Consider the following 20,755-nt stretch of genomic DNA (forward strand, 5'->3'; position numbering starts at 1 on the left):
ACATTTACCTCAAGTAGCCTTTTTCCAGTTTCCAACTCATGAATAAAGATAATACATTGTTAATTCTATTTCAGAAAACTTTTTGCAAGTTTTTTTATTTACAATGCCAACTTGTATTTAGAAGATCACTAAACTAAAGTTAACTGGACAATAAACTAGGCAAAAATCACTTTACAAAAAGAGGGAAAGCCCAAAATGCCATGCTCTATAGAGAACCCACAGTTTAGTTTTATTCAGAGCAAAGAAAAAAGAAAATTTTGATCATACTAGAAGAAACTCAGCCATAAGTTTCAAATCTGCACTCAAACTACACATGCAATGAGGACAATATGCTGCTAATACAATTGATTTGCTGCTGCATTTGTCTACTGTTTGTCTAATATTAACAATTATAAACAGAGCAGTGCAACTAGTATTTGGAACAATCCTTACAGTGTTAACAGTGTCAGGCACAACATTTCACTTCTCTTCACACCACTGGTTCTCTTTGCGTACCTAGAAAAAGAGAAAGATATAAGGAAGTACCTTAACTTAAGCAGTCTTTCCTAAGACCACTACCTACTGACTCATCAATAGGCTGTGAGGTAGGTCAGAATGGGACAGACGGAAAACTGGAAAAACACCCAGTTAAGAGTACACCTCCTGGTTACCCTTCTTTGCCTCCCCAGGTTTTTATTCTGCCCCACTGAAATTATCAAAAAAACAAAGGCAAAGGGCAATTACACCAGAGTTGACAGAGCAAATTCAAATAGTTCATTCACATTATTTCAGTTTGTAGCTGTGTCAACAAAATCATTCCAATGTATTCATTCATTTCTTCCCCATTCACTAAGTTGCTCTGAAGTATCCCAGCCTACAACCAACCATAGAGCCTGATTTTCTGAAGTCAAATATTTATGGCTTACATGTAAGGTTCTAGTTGCCACAACTAGTAACTGTTAAGGAATAAATATCAAAGAGCACCTTTGGTTGAAAACTACTTGTTCCTATGTTTATAAAAGAGCAGTGTTTAGACTCATAGAGACATCAGTCTCTAAACAAGGATATTTTTAGGACACAGAAGGTATCTATCATCCTTCATGTAAGATCAAGATTCCTTGATACAGGCACCTCTTTTCCTGGCATGTTATGGGTTTTAGTCTCTTTCAAAAAGCATGTGATCAACAACAAGCTGTGGGCTACCTACCTGGGCTTCCTCTTCTTCAGTGAAGTCATTTTTGATATTGAAGGTCTTGCGAATTTCCTCAGGAGTTTTCCCCTTGATCATATTGGCAACAGTCTTGCATGTAACATCAAGCAAACCTTTGATGTCTAAGTAGTTTGCAGCCTGTAAGGTGATTATTGTTTTCATTAAAGTATACTTGATGTTACAAACTAAACCCAAAGTTAATGATTGACAATCCATATCTAATTAAGCTTAAAATGCTAGTTAATTTTAAGAAATTAAAGGAGAAGAAGAAATCAAATTCTTCTGTGAAAGATTTTTGTAGGTCACCTTCTTTGTTATACCTCTATAACACTGAGTCCTTGTACTGCCTTAAGTAAACTACACTATCTCAAACGTTAAAGAATGGCCACTACTGGCGAGTGTGTGTCTGTGTGTTAGTGCATGTGCACAAGCAATACATGTCAAATATTGACTATTTGAAGAAATATTTAAAGAATTCAAATGTAAACAGTTATAGCACTACATTTTATTGATCTGAAAGAATCAGCTTTTGATTTGATTTTTCTCTATCGTTTTTCTGTTTTCTATTTTATTGATTTCTGCTCATCTTTAATTTTATTTATTTATTTTTCCCCCAAAGCCCCAGTGGATAGTTGTATGTCATAGCTGCACATCCTTCTAGTTGCTGTATGTGGGACGCGGCCTCAGCACGGCCGGAGAAGTGGTGCGTCGGTGCGTGCCCGGGTTCCGAACCCGGGCCACCAGCAGCGGAGCGCACGCACCTAACCACTAAGCCATGGGGCCGGCCCTCTGCTCATCTTTAAATATTCCCTTTCTTTGGGTTTAATTCCATCTTTCACTAGTTTCTTAAGGTAAAAGCTTAGATAATTGATTTGAGACTTCTCTTCTTTTCCAATATAGGTGTTTAGTGCTATCAATTTCCCTCTAAATATTACTTTAGCTGCATCTCACAGATTTTCATGTGTTATTTCCATTCTGTTCATAATACTTTCTAATTTTTCTTTTGATTTCTTCTTGAATCATGGGTTACTCAGAAGTGTGTTATTTAATTTTCAAACATTTGCAGATTTTCTGATAGCTTTCTGCTACTAATTTCTAATTTAATTCCATTGTGATCAGAAAACAAACACACTTTGTATGACTTGAATCCTTTCAAATTTGAGACTTGATTTATGGTCCAGAACATGTCTATCTTGGTAGTGTACACTTGAAAAAGAATACGTATTCTGCCTTCATTAGATGTAATATTCTATAAATGTCAATTAAGATAAGTTGGTCAATAGCGTTATTCAAATCTTCTATATCCTTACTGACTTCCTGTCTACTTGTTTTATCAATTATTTAGAGACAGGTGTTGAAATCTCTAACTATGATAATGGATTTGTCTATTTATCCTTTGAATTCTACTGGTTTTTGTTTCACTTTCTGGAAATTCTGCTTTTAGGTAGATAAACGTTTTGGATTGTTACATCCTCTTAATAATGAACTGATCCTTTTATCATTATGCAATGACCCCCTTCAAGCCTTGTAATATTCTCTGCTCTGAAATCTACTTTAATATAGTCACTCCAGTTTTCTTTTGTTTAATGTTAGCATGATATATCCTTTTCCATCCTTTTAACTTAATTATGTCTTTATATTTAAAGTGAGTTTTTTGTAGACAGCACAGCTAAGTCTTGCTTTATTTATCTAATGTGACGATCTCTACCCTTTAATTGTGGTGTTTAGACCATTTACCTTTAATATGATTATTGATACGTGGATTTAAATATAGCATTGCATTTGAGTTCAGAGTGTTAAAATTTAGTATCAATGAATTTAACAAATTTAACTCTAGAAGAAGTGCTAAAGGTTCTGAACTAGATATATCTTACAGTATGCATTTAAAAACATACCAGAATAAGTTCAAAAAGTGTTCCTTGGTCAACTTTCAGGAATTCTTGGTCCCAAACAGGGATATCATCTGTTCGCTTTTCTTTGTTCTCATCATCCTCAGGAGGAGGGGGGTCATCCTTGTGGTGGGTGCACCACTGAATGACCTACAACAACAAAAGTGCATTTCTTTGTGGCATTTTGTCACAAGGTACTCATTCCACTGTTAAGGCAAGGTTATTCTTACACTGGGTCAAGAACTAGCTAGAAGATGACTTGAATAATAAAGTTGGTAGCCAAGCTTAAAAAGCAAAAATGAAGCTTGAGAAATCTTCACAACCCTAAAGAGTGGAAGATCTTAGATAAGAATGAACCATGCAGACAGATAACTATAACTATAACACATTAAAAAGCTCCTGTGCAAAAAAGATTATATACATAAAATCAGACAAGACAATGACTAGAAAATGCCTGCAACATGTACCACCAGGAATGGACTAGCCTATAGAATATAAAATCTTAAAAATCACTACAAAGAAATGGGCTAAAGATATGAACAGGCAATTCACAAATCTCAATAGTCAAACAGAAGGAAATGCTCAGCCTTGTTAGACATAAAATTAACACTACAGTCAGATACCACTTTAGATTGCCCCCCCCCACACACAAAAAAACAAAAACATCTCTAAGATTTTGATACTAATCATTGGCAATAGTGTGAGGGAAACATGAACTCTTCTTCTGAGAGTGTAAATTGGTATAACCCCTCTGAAAAGTAATCTAGCACTACCTAGTGAAGCTGAATATGTACATACATTATCACCAAGCAATTATAAATACCCTAGACATGTGCACAAGACTATTCAGTGTAAGAACAAAGTAGGAAAAGGCCAAAAACGTTCCCTTAGTAGGGGAATGAACACATTATAGCTGAAGTTGCAGGAAGCTGATTAGCTAGACTATGTGCACCATCATAAAGACCAAAATCAACACTGAAAGTGTTAAGTTGTAGAATCTAGGTGATGGGTAAATGGGTTTTTGCTGTATAACTCAACTTTTGTGTATGATTAAAATTTTTTCATAGTATAGTGGTGGGAGAATAAACAATGCTGAGAGAAAACTGCAGAGCCAAGCAATTACACTGCCAGGGTGCAAAAAAAAGGAAAGAACTATTTCTGAAAGGAAAAGCCAAGCATAAGGGACTTGAGCGAAATAAACAATAGCTTTTTAAGAGTATTCCAGTTGTATAAGAAAGAAACAGCAATTAATATTGGCTTATATAGGTATTAAAAAAAAGTCTTAAAAGGATATATAAGAAATTAATGCTGACTGTTACTTATGTGGGTTTCTGGTCAGATGAGAGACAAGGATGGGAGATTTTATTATATACTTTTACAGTTTTTGGATCATGTGATTATTACTCAATAAACTTAAGTTTAAATATTCACAAGTAATAATGTAAATATTAAAAAAAAAAAACTTCTTCTCAGAAGTGGGTCTTTATCACCAAGCCCATTAACTCTGACCTTCTCTGCTACTTCCTTGCTTATTCACTGCTCTAGCCACCACACTAGCCTCCTTACCTTTCCTCAAAAGGTAGGGCATGCTCTTGTCTTTAGGGTCACTGCACTTGTTCCCACTGCCCCAAATTCTCTTCCTTCATACATTCATGTCTTGGTTCAAAGATCATCTTCTCTGTAAGGCATTTCCTGACCATATTTATTCTAAAAACAGCTAACTCTCCACCTACCAACCCACTTATACTCCACAGCTTTTCCATCTGACCATATTTCTTATGTTGTACATTTCCTCCACATCTTTAAAATGTAAAGTCCATAAGGGCAGAGATTTTGTCTCTTTGGTTCACTGCTGTACCTCCAACATCTAAAAAATGTCTGGCATTTGAATTAATGCAATCAAAAGTCTTTTTAGAAGCATTTTACATTAGTATAAAATAGAATGTTAACTGTAAGACAATACCCAGAAGTCATAAAGGAGGTCTAACGAGACAAAATATAAAGCTTCTACACCAAAAAAAAAAAAAATGAATTGACGTAACACAAGCAAACTGGTGGAAATTCTACACAAAGAACTCCCATAAAAAGCCCACTAGACTACAAATGGATGAACCTTAAAAATATTATGCTAAGTGAAATAAGCCAGACCCAAAGGGCAAATATTGTATGATCCCATTTATGAGGTACCCAGAAGAGTCAAATTCATAGAGACAGAAAACAGAATAGTGGTCACAAGAGGCTAGGAGGGAGGGGTAATGGGGAGTTATTGTTTAATGGGTACAGTTTCAATTTGGGATGATGAAAAAGTTTTGGAGATGGTTAGTGGTGATGACTGCACAACAATGAAAACGTACTTAATGCCACTGAATTATACACTTAAAAAAGCTAAAATGGTAAAGTTTATGTTATGTATATTTTACCACAATTTTTTTAAAAAGCCCACTAGCAGGGCCAGCCCCATGGCATAGTGGTTAAGTTTGGTGCATTCTGCTTCAGTGGCCCGGGTTCATGGGTTCAGATCATGGGCGTGGACCTACACCACTCATCAGCCACGCTGTGGCAGCGACCCACATATAAAAGTAGAGAAAGATTGGCAACAATGTTAGCTCAGAGCTAATTTTCCTCAGGGGGAAAAAAAAAAAAGCCCACTAGGAAGATGGGCAAAAGAAAACAGACAATGCAGAAAACACAAATGGCCAATACCATATGTAAAAAATGTCCAGCTTTAAAAAATCACTTTTTACCTGGTCTAGGGCAATTAAAAAGACTGGTAATAGCTAATCGTGGTAAGAGTATGGAAAAATATGCAGTGCAGCCACATCTCATGCCAGGGTCAAGAGAAAGCATAAGATGAAACTGCATATGGTCAACGACCTCCAAAAATCCCTTAGGAAGAGGCCAACTGGAATCGACCATTCCCATTTCTAAGCCTAGCCAGTTTTCCCCGCAGTGTGGAAACTGGTTGCTGTTTCTTCAGATGAGCACTGAATTAAATGGCTGGCTCTTTTAAAGAACCACGTGCCCCGAAACACGAAAATCCTATTCAGTGTAGACACAAGGTAAGGTGATCAACTGAAAACAAAACAAAACAACAACAAAAACAAAACAAAAGCACATTTCTTGTTTTCAAGCTCCCTTTGAGGCATACCTATTCAGTGGACAAACAATACAAAAATTTTCCTTTCTGCTAAGCACATACTGTTGTATTTCAGTACTTTAAATGTCTTAGCGAAAAAGACTAGACAACTCAAATATTCACAGGGCCTGGGTTAAATGAACTACAACAAATATTTAGAGTCATACTCACACTATGTAGTTTTTTTTCCAAAAAGGAAGCTATTTATCATTATTGAAAGATCACAAAGATATTGTTAACGAAAAAAGAAAAGTATATATACAAAGTGTATAGTTTGCTACCTTACCTTTTTTAATATTGCTGCATTAACATTTGGTAGAGGAACTGGGTCATCATCTCCTTCATCATCCATTCCCAAATCTAAGAAAACCAGAAGAAAGTTGCCATGATTTCCTAACTCCATTATAACATTTACACCAACCAAACTATGTCTCAAACAAGTAACTTGCAAGACATGTTATCTGAAAAGACCTACTAAGAATAGTTCTCTTAAGAACATCTAAAACTGTTGGTTCCTATCAATAGATCCATGAACCACCCAAAACTATATAAAGTTGTGTGAGTGGACAAATACAGAAATATTATATAGAGTTCTTAATTAGGAGGAAAAATGACTTAATAAGTGGAGTTGAGATGACTGGGCAGCCATTTGGAAAAAAAATTAAAGCCAGACTCTTATCCTCACTCTTTATACCAAACTCTCGGACTGCATTTAGAAAAATAAAACAACGAAAAGTATTGCAAGTAACAGAATCTCAATCTATTAAAATTTGAAGCCCAAAGATGTATACACACACACACAACAGATCATGCAGCCACTGACAAAAATAAGGCAGGCAGCTCCACACATACTGGTCTGATTTCAAGATGAAAGTTTTAAAAGCTAGGTATAAAAAGATAAATGTTATCTGAATAAAAATAAGAATATATTTATATATTTATATTTAAAATATCTCCAGAAAGAAACATAAGGAACTGTTAACAATATTATGTCTAGGGAAGTTAACGGGTATGTGTGTTGAGGGACTTAATTCCAGTGTATACCCTTTAGTGTTCTTAATCACATACATATTACCTATAATTTTGAATCTATAGGTTTTTCTGATAAAAAGGTCTAACTTTCAAGATTCTCAAAGTGGTTGGTGAACTCCAAAGAAAAAACTTAAAATCCATATGTTAAAGATTTTAAATAAGAATATTTTTCAAACCAAATGGGTCTGTCCTTCAGTTTCTACATGACTGAAAAACGGCTGCCAAAGAAAGTTACTTAACAGTTAGCAAGTACCAAGGTTAGAGACCAAAAGTTACTATAGTACTACGTTGGTTGTAGCAGAGGATCAGTAATGCTGATATGGCCAGTGGTGAGTCAAACGTTTGAGTCCTTGATACCTACCAGGTGCCGTTCTAGGCAGTGGCGAGTCAGCAATGAATACAGGAGAAAAGGAATAACTGTTTCAATTTTAGATAGAGTTGCTCAGGATGCCTCGCTGAGAAGATGACATTTTAGTAAAGTCCTAAAGGAGGAGGGAACACCTAAGCAAAGGAAATGGCAAACGCAAAAGCCTTCTGACAGGAGCTGATAGGAGTTTCTAGAGTGTTCTAAAAACACTAAGGAATCTAGTGAAAGGAGCAGAGGCAATCAATAACAAGGGGCCTGATATTCATAGGGCCTTGTGTATTTTGGATACTGTGTTGGGAAGAGACAGTGGAGAGCAGCGGGGGAAGAGGGAAACCAATAATGAGGCTGCCAATAATCTAGGCACAAGATCGTGGCTTCGACAAGGTTTATCGCTATGGAAGAAATAAGAAATGGTCCAATTCTGTATGCACTTTGAAGGTAAAGCCAATAGGATTTGCCAACAGATGGTAAGCAGAATGTGAAAGGAGTCAGGGAAGACTAAGGTTATGTATGACACATGAGGAACTAGATGGAAGGAGTTGCCATATATGGAGAAGGCTGTCAAAGGAATTGTTATTTTGAGGGGCAGGGAATTGAGAATTCCAGTTTCATAAGTTTGAGATATCTATAAGACATCCAAGAGTAGACCAAGCAGTCGAATATACAAGTCTAAATAGCAAGAGAAGAGATAAGAACTGTAGCTAAGTTTGGGAATTGGTGTATGGATGGTTTATAACACTATGAGACTAGATGAGATGACCAAGGGAATGAATGAGTATAGATATAGTCAAGAGGTTCAAGGATTAGGCCCTGGGGAGCTGGGCCTAATAGTAGTAAGTGAAGTACCCTGGAAGCCAAATGTAAAAGGGAATAATCAACTGTCAAATGCTGTTAATAGGTCTAGATGAGAAATGAAGCAAACAATACACTTGACGACACGGAGGTCACTGAGCTTAACAAGCAGTTTCAGTGGAGCAGTAAAGATGAGAGTAGATTCAAAAAGAATGGTATCTGGGGCCGGCCCCATGGCCAAGTGGTTAAAGTTCTGCGCACTCCACTTGAATGGCCCAGGTTCGTGGGTTCGGATCCCGGGCACAGAGCTACATTACTCACCAGCCATGCTGTGGCAGCATCCCACATACAAAATAGAGGAAGACTGGCACAGATGTTAGCTCAGGGCTAGTCTTCCTCAAGCAAAAAAAAAAGAGGAAGATTGGTAACGGATGTTACCACCGGGCAAATTTTCCTCAACAAAAAAAAAAAAAAAAAAAAAAAGGTGTCTTACCCTGTACAGATGGATTCGCTTATCTCCCCTCTCCTCGTTCCCACCAATGACTTACCCTGATTCCATCTCAGCCTAGAGTAAAACTATAAAATGACAATGTCTCAATTTGGATCAAGTCACTTATGCTTTTCCTAAACTAATATGAAATAATTTTTATTTATTTTTTTTTTGTGAGGAGAGCAGCCCTGTGCTAACATCTGCCAATCCTCCTCTTTTTTGCTGAGGAAGACTGGCCTGGGCTAACATCCGTGCCCATCTTCCTCCACTTTATATGGGATGCCGCCACAACATGGCTTGCCAAGCAGTGTGTGTCAGTGCGCGCCCGGGATCCGAACCAGCGAACCCCAGGCCACCGCAGCGGAGGGCGCACACTTAACCGCTTGCACCACCGGGCCGGCCCCTAACATGAAATATTTTTAATCAGAGGGGAGAGAAAGAAGTTACACTATATAAAATATTTGTATTTGGGGAATTAAGATATTAGAGGAAACATAATACAGAAGACTAGCTTAGATCATTAGATCCAAATGTTATTTGGAAGAAGGCTTAAGTCACATTAAAAATATGGGCCTTGGGCCGGCCCCGTGGCTTAGCAGTTAAGTGCGCGCGCTCCGCTGCTGGCGGCCCGGGTTCGGATCCCGGGCGCGCACCCACGCGCCGCTTCTCCGGCCATGCTGAGGCCGCGTCCCACATACAGCGACTGGAAGGATGTGCAGCTACGACATACAACTATCTACTGGGGCTTTGGGGGAAAAAATGAATAAATAAAATTACTTAAAAAAAAAAAAAATATGGGCCTTATGGTTGTAAAAGATTACTTCTCTAGCATTTAAACTAAGGATTGAAATGTTTTTTTACTTTTAGACTGAATGCACAAGTAGCAACAGTCATTCCTTTAAGCTCTTTAGTTTCAAGGACTTCTGAAAGACACCTGTACCCTGATACCACACTCTGGACCTGAACAAATCAGTCAATCCACATGTACACATGCCAAGATTTTCACTTCTGATTGTCCTGTGATTAGAAGGTTTTATTTTTGCTTTCCAAGTCACAAAAACCCATCAGCAGAGATACTGCAGATACAAAACAAGGAAAGCATTAAGTTGCTGAATTCAACAGACTCCAGTCCTCAAGAGGCTAGAATTCTATATAAACCACTGACACTAAAGATAAAGCCATTCACCTCTGATGCCCAAAGGCTACAGAGGGAAAGAATCATTTAACTGTTGCTGGCTATCAGTCCACTTGCTCCCAGTGATCAAAGCTGGCATGGAAAATCTTCAAGGTGCCCTATGTTCTTACATCGGCAAATGCTTCTTTGAAGCAGCACAGGACAAATTAGTGTGCCAGGCACCAACTAAGATGAAATCAAGAATACTTTCATTGCCAAAGCAAGTATTCAGGCAGCAATTTTGGTATCAGTTTCTACATCTTCTAGATAAAGCCTTACTCACCTGCCTTTAGGGACCCTTGGATTGCTTTCACACTCTTTATTAGTGACCATACCATAGTTCTTCATTCAACAGGTACTTGATGAACAGTGACTGTGGGATGTACCAAGGGGTTTACAACTTAATAGAAGTGATCTATGTATGTAAGTTACCAGGTACAGTACTGTAAGTGCCACATGATTGGCATCAATTACCAAAAAAAATATGTTCAGCTTTTATCAGCAAACAGAAGTCACCTGCTTAGAAAACAGAAGACACATCCTCTGCAATTCAGCTTCTGCCTCTAACTACACCTAGTATCTATTAGAAGTTAGAACTTATTAACCGTGAAATCCTAAGTGACCAGCCTATAGTATATGAATTTGATAATCACTCTGGTCAAAATGCCCCCTCATTCCCTTGGCTTCCACAAATCCTACTCCACTGATTCTCCACTTCTGACTTCTAAAATCTCAACACCCACCCTCCTGCCCCAGTATGGCTGCCTGCCTGCCAACCTCGTTTACTCCCATAGGTATATACTCCCATACAAAGTATACAAAGTAAGTTTATTTGTCTTCAGCAGTCTACAACTGGGGACCAAAATCCACATACTCAACTGCCTAGTAGATTGTTACAAAGAACTTTTGAAGGAATTGGAAACATAACATGTTCAAGCTCTAAGTTATTTTCTTTTCCATTCCTCTCAAACCATCCTTCAGCTCTACCAACTATAGTATCATAATCTCATCCCACTCCAATAAACCCGAACAAAAACCTCAATTTTACTTTTTTCTAACACACTCTGTCTAAACTCAGAATGATCTCCCAAAACATCCTAGTTTTACTAGACTTGAAATATCACCTCACTAGTACTACACATTGAAGTCTCTCCACAAGCCGGAAGAAAAACATTAGCCAAGATGTTCCCACAGCACCACCTGGCACACGACTTCATTAATTCACTAATTATACTATGTGACAGTTTGCCTTTTTTGATGTCTGTCTCCCTTCCTAGTTTATAAATTATTCCAAGAGCAAAGACCATTTCTCACCTTCTTTTCATCAGCAGATAGCTACTGCTTGGCCCATAACTCTTAAGTATTTATAAGCTACAGGTCTTCCCCACATAAAAAAACTTTTGATATTTAAGTACTGAAGAACATTCTTATTACTAAGTCTTTTTTTCCCACCAATTCTAGATGCTGATTTTTATGTCTCCATGTACTATTAATGTCTACCAGTCCATTTTAGGTAATGCTAAGAGATCCACGTTAACTAGTAAAAGTTTCACAATATTTCAAGACCCGTTTTCTTGCCTTATTACTTTGCTGTGCTTCATATATGCTTTGCAGCAGTTTCAGAGGAACGACCAAAACAGACAAAAGGGAAAACTTGGTTAGAAAAAACCAACGACAGACATCTACTCATTTTACAATCTACTCAGCTTACTCCTATTGAAACAAGGTGCTCTATTTTGCTCCCATATAGGAAGGTATCTCTTTTCCAAAGGCTTTAATTTTTGTCATTAGAAATTGTGAATCCAAATTTACCTAATAGAAATGGGCCATTGTCTGAGGCTTGGAAATCATTTCAATATTACCTTATGGTCTTATCTATTTAATAAGGGAAAAAAACCTCATTAATTTAGACAATGCAGAAAGGATGACCTGTATCAGAAAAATGCAGTTAATACTTCAAAGAAAAAAAAGGAAACTTTACCCCTTCATCCTCTTGAGCACTTTAAGACAGATTTTTACTGGAATAAATTCAACGTTCACAGGTTATCTCAAACTACATATTTCTTCCTCTTTCCCCTGACCCAGGTTTTCTAATAAACTTACCTTCTAACATGGTCTTGATAGTCACAGATTGTTTGGCAATTTCCACATCAACTTCAAATATCTCTCCATCAGAGCTCTGCAACTTAATTGAAGGCATCTAAAAAAAAAGTACTATATTGAATTTGAAATTTAAGAGATATTAGTTCTCTACATTTCATCAACTACAGTCTGTTAGAAGCCCTCTAACTTATTAACTATAAAATCCTAAGGAACTGTAGTAGATACCTCTGTAAAACACTGTAAGTGGTAATTCACAGGCCAGCATACAAGTGTTTCTATAAAATTTTTTCAAAGACTAACTCCTAGGAACAGAAGCTTTTAAGGCCTGCCCTACTGAACTCAATACTGGTATAAATTTAAGGGTTACATTCTATACTTTTGATGCAAAATAGATCTCAAATGGACTTACTTTCTGTCTGCCTTTCTGCTCTCACTGAATACTGACTACTCTCATTTGAATAGTTAACTATCACAATTAACCACCTGCAAACCTGAGGAAGGTCAGTCCAAAATAAACAAAGCAATCAAATAAGGGAGTACTTTTCCCATTGTGAGACCTAACAGTGAAAAATGCATTCAGATCCCAAAAGTAGATCAGGATATACTTATTTATGTTTGGATCAATGCAAGACCATATATAAGACAGTAAAAGATTTAAGAATAAGCAGATGTCAATCTAATTCCCTAAACCAAATAAGGAACTTAAACTTCACCACCCTTCTTATACTTCATTTCTGACTGTCCAGGTGTTCCAGTTTGAGATCTTCTGCCGAAATCCTCATAATAATAACCTATTACTTGCTCCAAAAATGTATTTATTAACTCGGATTAATTATGAGTCACCAGGAAAAAGACATCTCTTACATAAAAGTTAATTAAGCAATTAACTTCAAAGAATTTAAGTTCCGGGGAAAAAACAATAAAACCTCTTTAAAATTAAGAATTCTAAGCCAGCAATTTTTTTTTTTTACCATCTTTAGAGTCTTCAGCAGGAGAGGAAAGGGCAGCAATATGTGATTGTAAAGATTAATTCAAGACCTCTTCAAATTTTAAGTATTGCTTTTGAAGCTCCATGCTTTTCAGGTATTCATAATCCTGTGATGTCCCTATTAACTTCAAAGTGTAGAATTCGGCATTTAAAACAGTCATTGCACCCATTTTAGGTTCAAAGGCCTAAGACCCATTAAATCAGTTAAAATATTCATTCAGCTTTTCCCAGACAATTGTTTCCATCCCCCAAACAGACAAGCTGTTAGGGAAAGGAAGCAAAAAGGTAAAACTATATTTTCAAACCAGCCATTGATATATCCTGTTCTCACTACACCATGGTTGGAGAGAATCGCATTTCACTTTTCAGTTCACAAATATGTCTGCTTCTCCATGTTGCTTAGTGCTTGCCAATAATGCAGTTGTCCTGCTCAATGAAGGGCCCAGAGCAGAGGACCTTCCCTGTGACAAGGCAACAACAAAAGGCATCCCCACTAGAGCCCAATTTTTACTTAGAAAACATTCTATGTTCTTTTTATATTCCAAAGCACCAGAACGAACATTACAGAAACATGAGTCTGGTAAAGCAGTTGATAAAATTACTTTTAAGCAAGACGACCATTTCATACTTCTTTCAAATAACTCTCGATAAATAGCAAGATCTGCTTAGTCATAGTCAAATTTGTTTATTAGGTTACTCTTAAGGGAGTTGAGATCCTATTAAATAGCAAGGAGGCAATCGGTTAATCTGTAATTCAATGCACTTTGTAATCCTAGACTTAAAACTCAAAGAGAACTTTTTTCAGTGTTACACAGCTGGAATTCAGTGCAAAAATTTCAGATCACAATGGATAAAATTTTGATTTGACATGCTTTCAAGACCATTTCTCCAATTCCTTAGGCTCCTGAAATTGGAAATTAAATCACCCTCCATGGCTGGCAGGAAGTGGGTTCTATCAACATCATAAAGAAAAAAAACCTGTGTTTCAAGTGCCCTGAAATTCTGACACTTGTTTTTAGAGGGCAGAGTGGAGAAGTCTGCATTGCTCTACGACACAGATACTTTATATTGTGAAGCTCTGGTGAAAACTGCATGACCCCAAAACCCAAACCTTAAGTCTCCACTAAAAAGTGAACTAAATCAGGCAAACGTCCTATCCCTTGGAGACCCAGACGCCTCGAGTTAAGTTTTACAGAGTTGGGGCTCCTAAAAGCCACATCACTATGACGACAGTATCTGCTGTTACAATAGTTGTTTCAGCAACTCCAGGCTGTGGCAAAATAACGGAGAGAAATATTCAGAAGGAGCAGGGGGCTATCTGCAAAGATTCAGCCCCAGCACAGATAGCCAGCATCGGCAACTAGTGACGCCTGACCCAGGGGAAAGGATGGGAGCCGAGATTCCCTAGCTCCGGACTACCGTCGCCACGCTCCCTCCGACACCAAAACAACAACACGGACACACGCCCACGCTCACGACAGACAAGGGCCCTCCACTAAAAGCCCCGACGCCACCTCCGCCCTGGGTCACCGGGGCCCGCAGTCTCAACGCAAAGGGAGGCCCCAGGCCGCAGCCTGGGCCTTGCGGCCGAGCTCCGCGCCAGCGAACGCTCGCTGTGCGCAGAAAAGGCCCAATCCCGGGCTCGGCTCGCACCTCCTGCCTCCTGCCCGCCCGGGCGCCCACCGGGCGTCGCGAGGTCGCGCGACCAGAACAGTCCTCGTCGAGGGGCGGGGCGGGAGAAGGGGCCCGCCGGCACCTCCCGCAGAACGGGGTCTGCAACGGGTTCCACCGGGCCTGAGGGAAGGCCAGGCCCCGGTGCCTCCCGCCTCGGTGCGGGCACCCAACCTGCCATCCGCGGCGCCACCGCCCCTTCCAGCTCGGTCAGAGGCTACTTACGGTGTTGGGTCTCAAGGAGACGGCGGGCGGGAGGCTGACGGGGGCACAGCGGCGTCAGCACACACAGGAGAAAAGCAGACAACAAGGCCACTACAGCGACGCGGCGCGGCGTCGGCCTTTATATGGCGGGCGCAGGCGCCGAGGACCCCGGGGCCCGCGGCGTCACAGAGCCGGCGGGGCTGGCCGCGGAGATCGCCTGACGGCAGGCGGAGGACGGAGGGGCCGGGCCGGGCGGAGAGGCGGTGGCGGGCGGGCGCGGCGGGGCGGGGGCGGGGCTTCATTCTTACCCCACCCTCGAAAGCGCTGCTCGCCCTCCTCAAAGCGGGAACGAGGGACTGGTTGGGCTTCTCCGCGGTTTGCAGGGGCCCTTCAGGCAGGGTCTGTCCTAAGCCGAACTAAAGACCCCAGACGTGAAAAGCCTAGAAAGTGTCAGTGTGTGTGGAGCGGAGAGGGGGGCGTGGATGAGGTCAGGGTGCGGCTCGTCTTTCATGACGGGAAAACTGGGGCTCAAAGAAGGAAGGCAGCTGCGCTTTGCAGTCACTGCTTTGAGATTCCGCTCAGGGCCTCAGTGTCCTCTGAACCCAAGAAGAGTTAGCTCATCCTCCACCATAACCCATGAGGTGAAATATTGTTTGCCTTTTTCTCCTTTGTATGTGAGGGAACAGGTTCACAACGGTTGAGTGGCAGAGCCAGGATTTGAACCTTGCTCCATAGTTTGGTGCTCTTAACCCTCATTTCCTACCATTTATTTCTGAAGAGGCCTCCAGGCCACAAATAACCATTGTTCCAGGGAAACCCCAAGTCTTGAGAGGAGGCCTCTCTCTGGCAGTGAATATCCACTGCTTCAGCAAACGTGTATTGAGCGCGCGCGCGCGCGCGCGTGTGTGTGTCACAGTGCGGGGATTTGGCAGTGACCCAGGCAGCCAGGGTCCAGCCTGGCCAGAACTCTTGTATGGGATGCTCTCTGAAGGCTGGGATAGGGGCCACTGGAGGAATCCAACGCTAGGGAGGGAAAGGGCTAGTCTGAAAACTCCCACCCCCAGCCAGCCAGTCAGGGACTTCGCCCGCTCTCCCCTGCTCTGGCCGGGAACGCTGCCACCCCTCCCTAGGAGACTGAGGCGCCCGGCTCACCTAACCAACAAGCACGTGATGGTATTCCTGACGCCAGGGAGACAAAAGACGCTTCCACACAGGGCCCGGAAAGGAATCAGAGGCCTACAGCTCTTCTGGGATGAGACTGGGCAGGGAGGCCCAGCAGCTCCTTGGGTTACCAGGTCTTTGTCTACAAGCTGTGGTATCCAGTGTCTGCCCGGTGCCACAGCTGATGACAGGAAGATGAAAGGACCTACAGCTCTCATAATTTTTCTCTACAACACAGCCTTGCCCTCAGCAGCTTGAGCTTCAGGTCTCCTAGGCAAGGCCCACTGGAGCCCCTTTGCTCCGCTGCCCATGGCATACAAGGTAGCACCTGGTAAACTCTTGTTGAGCATCCTAAACAGGACTGGGCAGTGCCAGGTCACACATCTAGCCCGAGGACCCAGCCCAGGGCCTGTAAAGGAGGTGTATGTTTTTCCAAATATGTCTGGGGACCCGCAATATTGGAATCATCAAGAGAGGCTTGTTTTTAAAATGCAGGTTTCATTTACTCATATACGCTATTATATGCATAGTTTTCTCAGGAAAGATACACAAGAAATTGTTTGCCTCAGGGGAGGGGAACCAGGTGACTGGGGAACAGGGGTTTGGGTGATTTTTCACTTTATACCCTTTTCTACCTTTTGGATTTCGGTCCATATGAATGTATTACATATTCAAAAAGTTTTTACTTCAAAAATAAATTGGCATCAGGTCAAGAAAAATGCAGATTCCAGGGTCCACTCTTGAGCTAATGAATCAGACTCCCTGGGGGCAGGTTTTTCTGTCTTTTAAACAAGTTCTCCAAGCGATTCTCAAGCCCAAGGTAAGTTGAGAAACCTCTGTAGTAGGGACTCAGTGATGAAGCCTTGCTAAGAAGGGACCAGCAGTGTCTGTCAAAGGTGACTAGTTTAGCTCTACACTTTCTGAATCAACCGTATCCTCTTTCAAACCCTCCACTCAGGAGGAACAAGGCAGTTGTGGGACTGTAGGATGCAGGCTGGGGATCACTCACCCCCAGTCATTTATTCATAATCACTAGCCCAGGTCAGAAAGGACTGGCCCCCACAGACTCCCGTTGGTGTGTGGAGGTGTGTGTGTGTGTGGGGGGGGTGCTTCTGGTTCCAGAGCTGGCCATGAGAAGGCTGAGGTCTCATACTTACTCCAATCACTCCACACACCATGTTATCAAACTCCTTGTTCTAGAGAGGAAGGAAATGCAACCAAAGAGCAAGGACTTTCCCAGTGTCACACAGCCACTGCAGAGGAGGGCTGAGGCTCCAATCCCAGCTATGCTTCTGCCACCACAGCCCAGATATTGAATTTTAACCCTCAAATGCCAGGAATATTTTCTGATTTACAACTGATACCAGCATACTACCTCCAGGGAAGCTAAAGGCCTTGGATTGAAGCAGTCCAGGTGGCAAAATCTGTTTTTTATGGTGAATTCATTTCCAGAGGTGATCTCCCTTTGTAAACAGAGTTTCAATGCTGTAAAGGGTTCATGGGACGATTCCTATGAGGACCAGCCCTCTCAGTGCATCTAAAATTCAGTTCACACTCCCTTTCTGAGGCACCCACCCATGGGACAGACTCTGGACTCTGAATGTGTGTTCCAACCCATAGGACAGCATGTAAGCTACGAAGTAATCCCGTCCCCATGGTCAGAGATCCCCTGGCTGCACTCCACTGCTCTCTTGCTCCGCTGGTAGAGGTAAGCACAGCGACTCTATTACGTGATCTTGGGCAAGTTATTTCACCTCTCTGAGCCTCACCTTCCTCTGCTTAGCCCCTCCTTCTTCCTTTTTGCCAAACTCTAAGCCTTCCACCTAAAGTCAGACCACCATATTACTCCAGAGGAGAAGGTGCTGAATGCAAAGAAAAACAAGTCAAATTCTTAGATCTTGATTTGCAAAATGGACTCTTGAAACCCAAAGCTTTTCAGACAAGAAGGTTTTTTGGAGCACTGAAAGCCCAAGATGCTGAAGGACTCAAATCTTAAATTTTATACTAGCAACAGCAGGGTTGGGAAGAGGAGGTATGATGATGCCAGAGTCAGTTTTCCAAAAGGCTGGGAGTGGGGATGAAATCGAGGCAGAGAAGAGAGCATTGTAGTTAGCTACTGGGGTGGGTCTCTGAAAAGGGACTGTCTCCCACTCATTCCCCCTATCCCCTCAATCCAGGGATATGGAATGATTAGGACCCCCAGAAAGATTTGGGGTCTCTAAGAGTGAAGAGAATCTATCTTAGTCTGTAAGGTCTAAAGTGTTCCGTGATGAGAAGTTATGGCAGCAGTCAAGTAGAAATGGCAGCTGAGTATGCCTAGGCAGGTGGGTCTGGGAGCATCTCAGGCTTGTGCCTAATGTGTGAGGATCCCAAGGATCATCAAAATATGTCCTGAGGCCCTAAAACAGAATGGATGTTGCTCAAAGAGGAGGCAGATGACCAGGAAGGGGCTTCTGGGATGTAATAAGGGGAGCACTAAAGCAGATAAACCTGGACAGTCCAAACCAGAGACCATGGCACAAATGCAGACATCTCTTGGGACAGCAGAAACCAAGGATGACAGTGCACAACTGGTAGGGGTGAGGTCTGCCTGCCTCCCTGAGCAGTAGAGGAAGATGGATGATGACCAACGACCAGACAGCTTCCAGCCCCTTCCCCTCCCACTCCATGCCATGAGCACATAAGCTCTGCAGAATGTAGCTGTGACCCTGGATATCAGAAGAGGGACAGAACCCTCAACTTGACTGAAATGACTGAGTGATCATACACTTACTTGACTGAATTTGCCAGGAAGTGACCAGATTATATTTCTGCTATCAAATGGAAATAGGTACTATACAGAGTAATTAAGAAAATAAGTGAGCTATCATTTTGGCATACCTGAGTTTTCAGACTTTACAGTTTCATATGGCCACAGGTGCACAGGAATCATGCAGACCTGCTGCTGCCCACTTGCTGCTCACATCCTGTGGGATGTGAGTGGGATCAAAGAGGAGGCAAACATGGCTTTCCCTCTCTGGCCTCAGTTTCCTTGTCTGTAGAATGGGGCTTATAGCAGTACCTACCTCACAGGATTTTTGTGAAAATTAGTTATTTTAATCACCAGAATGGCTAAACGTAAGAGAATGACAATACCAAGTGTTGATAGGAATGTGGAACAACTGGAACTCTTACACACTGCTGATGGGAGTTCAAATTGGTACACTTCAGAAAATTGGCAGTACCTACTAAAGCTAAACATACATATATTGAATGGCTCAGTAATTCCAATTCTGGACAAATACCCAACAGGAATAAATCCTTATGTCCACCAAAAATATGTTTAAGAATGTTCACAGCAACTTTATTCATAAGAGGAGAAAACTAGAAATAACAAATCCATCAACTGTAAAATGAAAAAATAAACCGTCGTATAGTATTCATAAAAATGGAATACTAAACAGCAATGAAAAACTACTGCTATAAATAACTCCATGGATGAATCTCACAGACATAATATTGAACAAAAGAAGCTAGACACAAGAGTACTTATTGTATGAGTCCATTGAAATGAAGACCAAAAACAGGCAAAAACTAATCTAGGTTAGAGAAGATAGAATAATAGTTACCTTTGGCAGGGAGGCAGGTATTGATAGGAGAAGGATGCTAGAAATTCTCTATTTTGATCCAGGTGGTAGTTTCATGGGTGTATGCATATATAAAAATTCACTGAGCTATAATCGTATCTGTCTACTGCATGCAAGACATAACTCAATTTAAAAAAGGGGGGAGGGTGTGAAAAATGTGATAATGTATGTTGCATGCTTAGCATGGTACCAGGGTCAGTTCCTGAAGGAACTTTGAGCCCCTGTACCTCTCCTCCATATGGCTGCCCAACCCTTCACGGCCAAGGCTGGAGGAGTAATGGAAGATTTTGGGAGGAAAGGCGGGGGATTGTTGCAAGGCCCCTATGCCCAGGGAGGACTTATCCGCCCAGGGCCCAAGAGTCCAAATGAGGACTTGGACAAGCTGCAGAAAGGGCCACTTGTTAGCTTCCTTGCTTCTCCCTCAGCCAGCCAGTGTAGTGCCTCTCCTAGTGGGCTGTGGACCCACCCTCGGGAAGCTGCTATGGAAGCTTTAGGCAGAAGTGGCATCCACACCTGAACGGTAGAGGAGAAAACTTCCTGACCCATATCTGCACCCAGCACCATCAGAGAACCGTGGGCCCAAGCTGGACTGGAGGGTTGTCAGAGTGGGCCGGGCCAAGAGGCTGAGATGGGTTATGTAACCTGCCCCAGGCCACACAGCAGGGAAATGGGGAGGTGGAATTTGAACCTAGGTCTGGCTGACTTACCACAGATGAGTCAAAGCTTCTGTTCCACCCCCCTCCCCCAGAGGGGAAGTCTGTGGGGATATGTGGGTGCCCTCTGTGGTCTCAGAGTGGCCCCAGTGGGCCCAGAAATGGAAGGGTCAGGAATGGGGTTGCCCTACAGCCTGGTCCTGGCCAATCCCCAAGAACTACCAGCACTGATTGGCTCCAGCCAGCAGAGGTGCCAGAGGGCCAGATGGCCATCCAAAGA

General features: G+C 41.7%; 1 protein-coding gene across 1 annotated transcript; it reads right to left on the reverse strand.

Moving 5' to 3' along the window:
- Positions 1–206: 206 nt before the first annotated feature.
- Positions 207–15,159, reverse strand: SKP1 (S-phase kinase associated protein 1). The gene is made up of 6 exons (XM_058540422.1): positions 15,057–15,159; positions 12,173–12,269; positions 6,501–6,574; positions 3,085–3,228; positions 1,187–1,327; positions 207–495 (listed from the first exon to the last, which is right to left on the reverse strand). Exons 2-6 carry the CDS (start codon positions 12,267–12,269, stop codon positions 460–462), a joined length of 492 nt encoding a protein of 163 aa, XP_058396405.1. The 5' UTR covers positions 15,057–15,159; the 3' UTR covers positions 207–459.
- Between the last annotated feature and the right edge of the window lie 5,596 nt (positions 15,160–20,755).

This window comes from Diceros bicornis, chromosome 1 (genome assembly GCF_020826845.1).
Source record: "Diceros bicornis minor isolate mBicDic1 chromosome 1, mDicBic1.mat.cur, whole genome shotgun sequence".
Taxonomy (NCBI): Eukaryota; Metazoa; Chordata; class Mammalia; order Perissodactyla; family Rhinocerotidae; genus Diceros; species Diceros bicornis.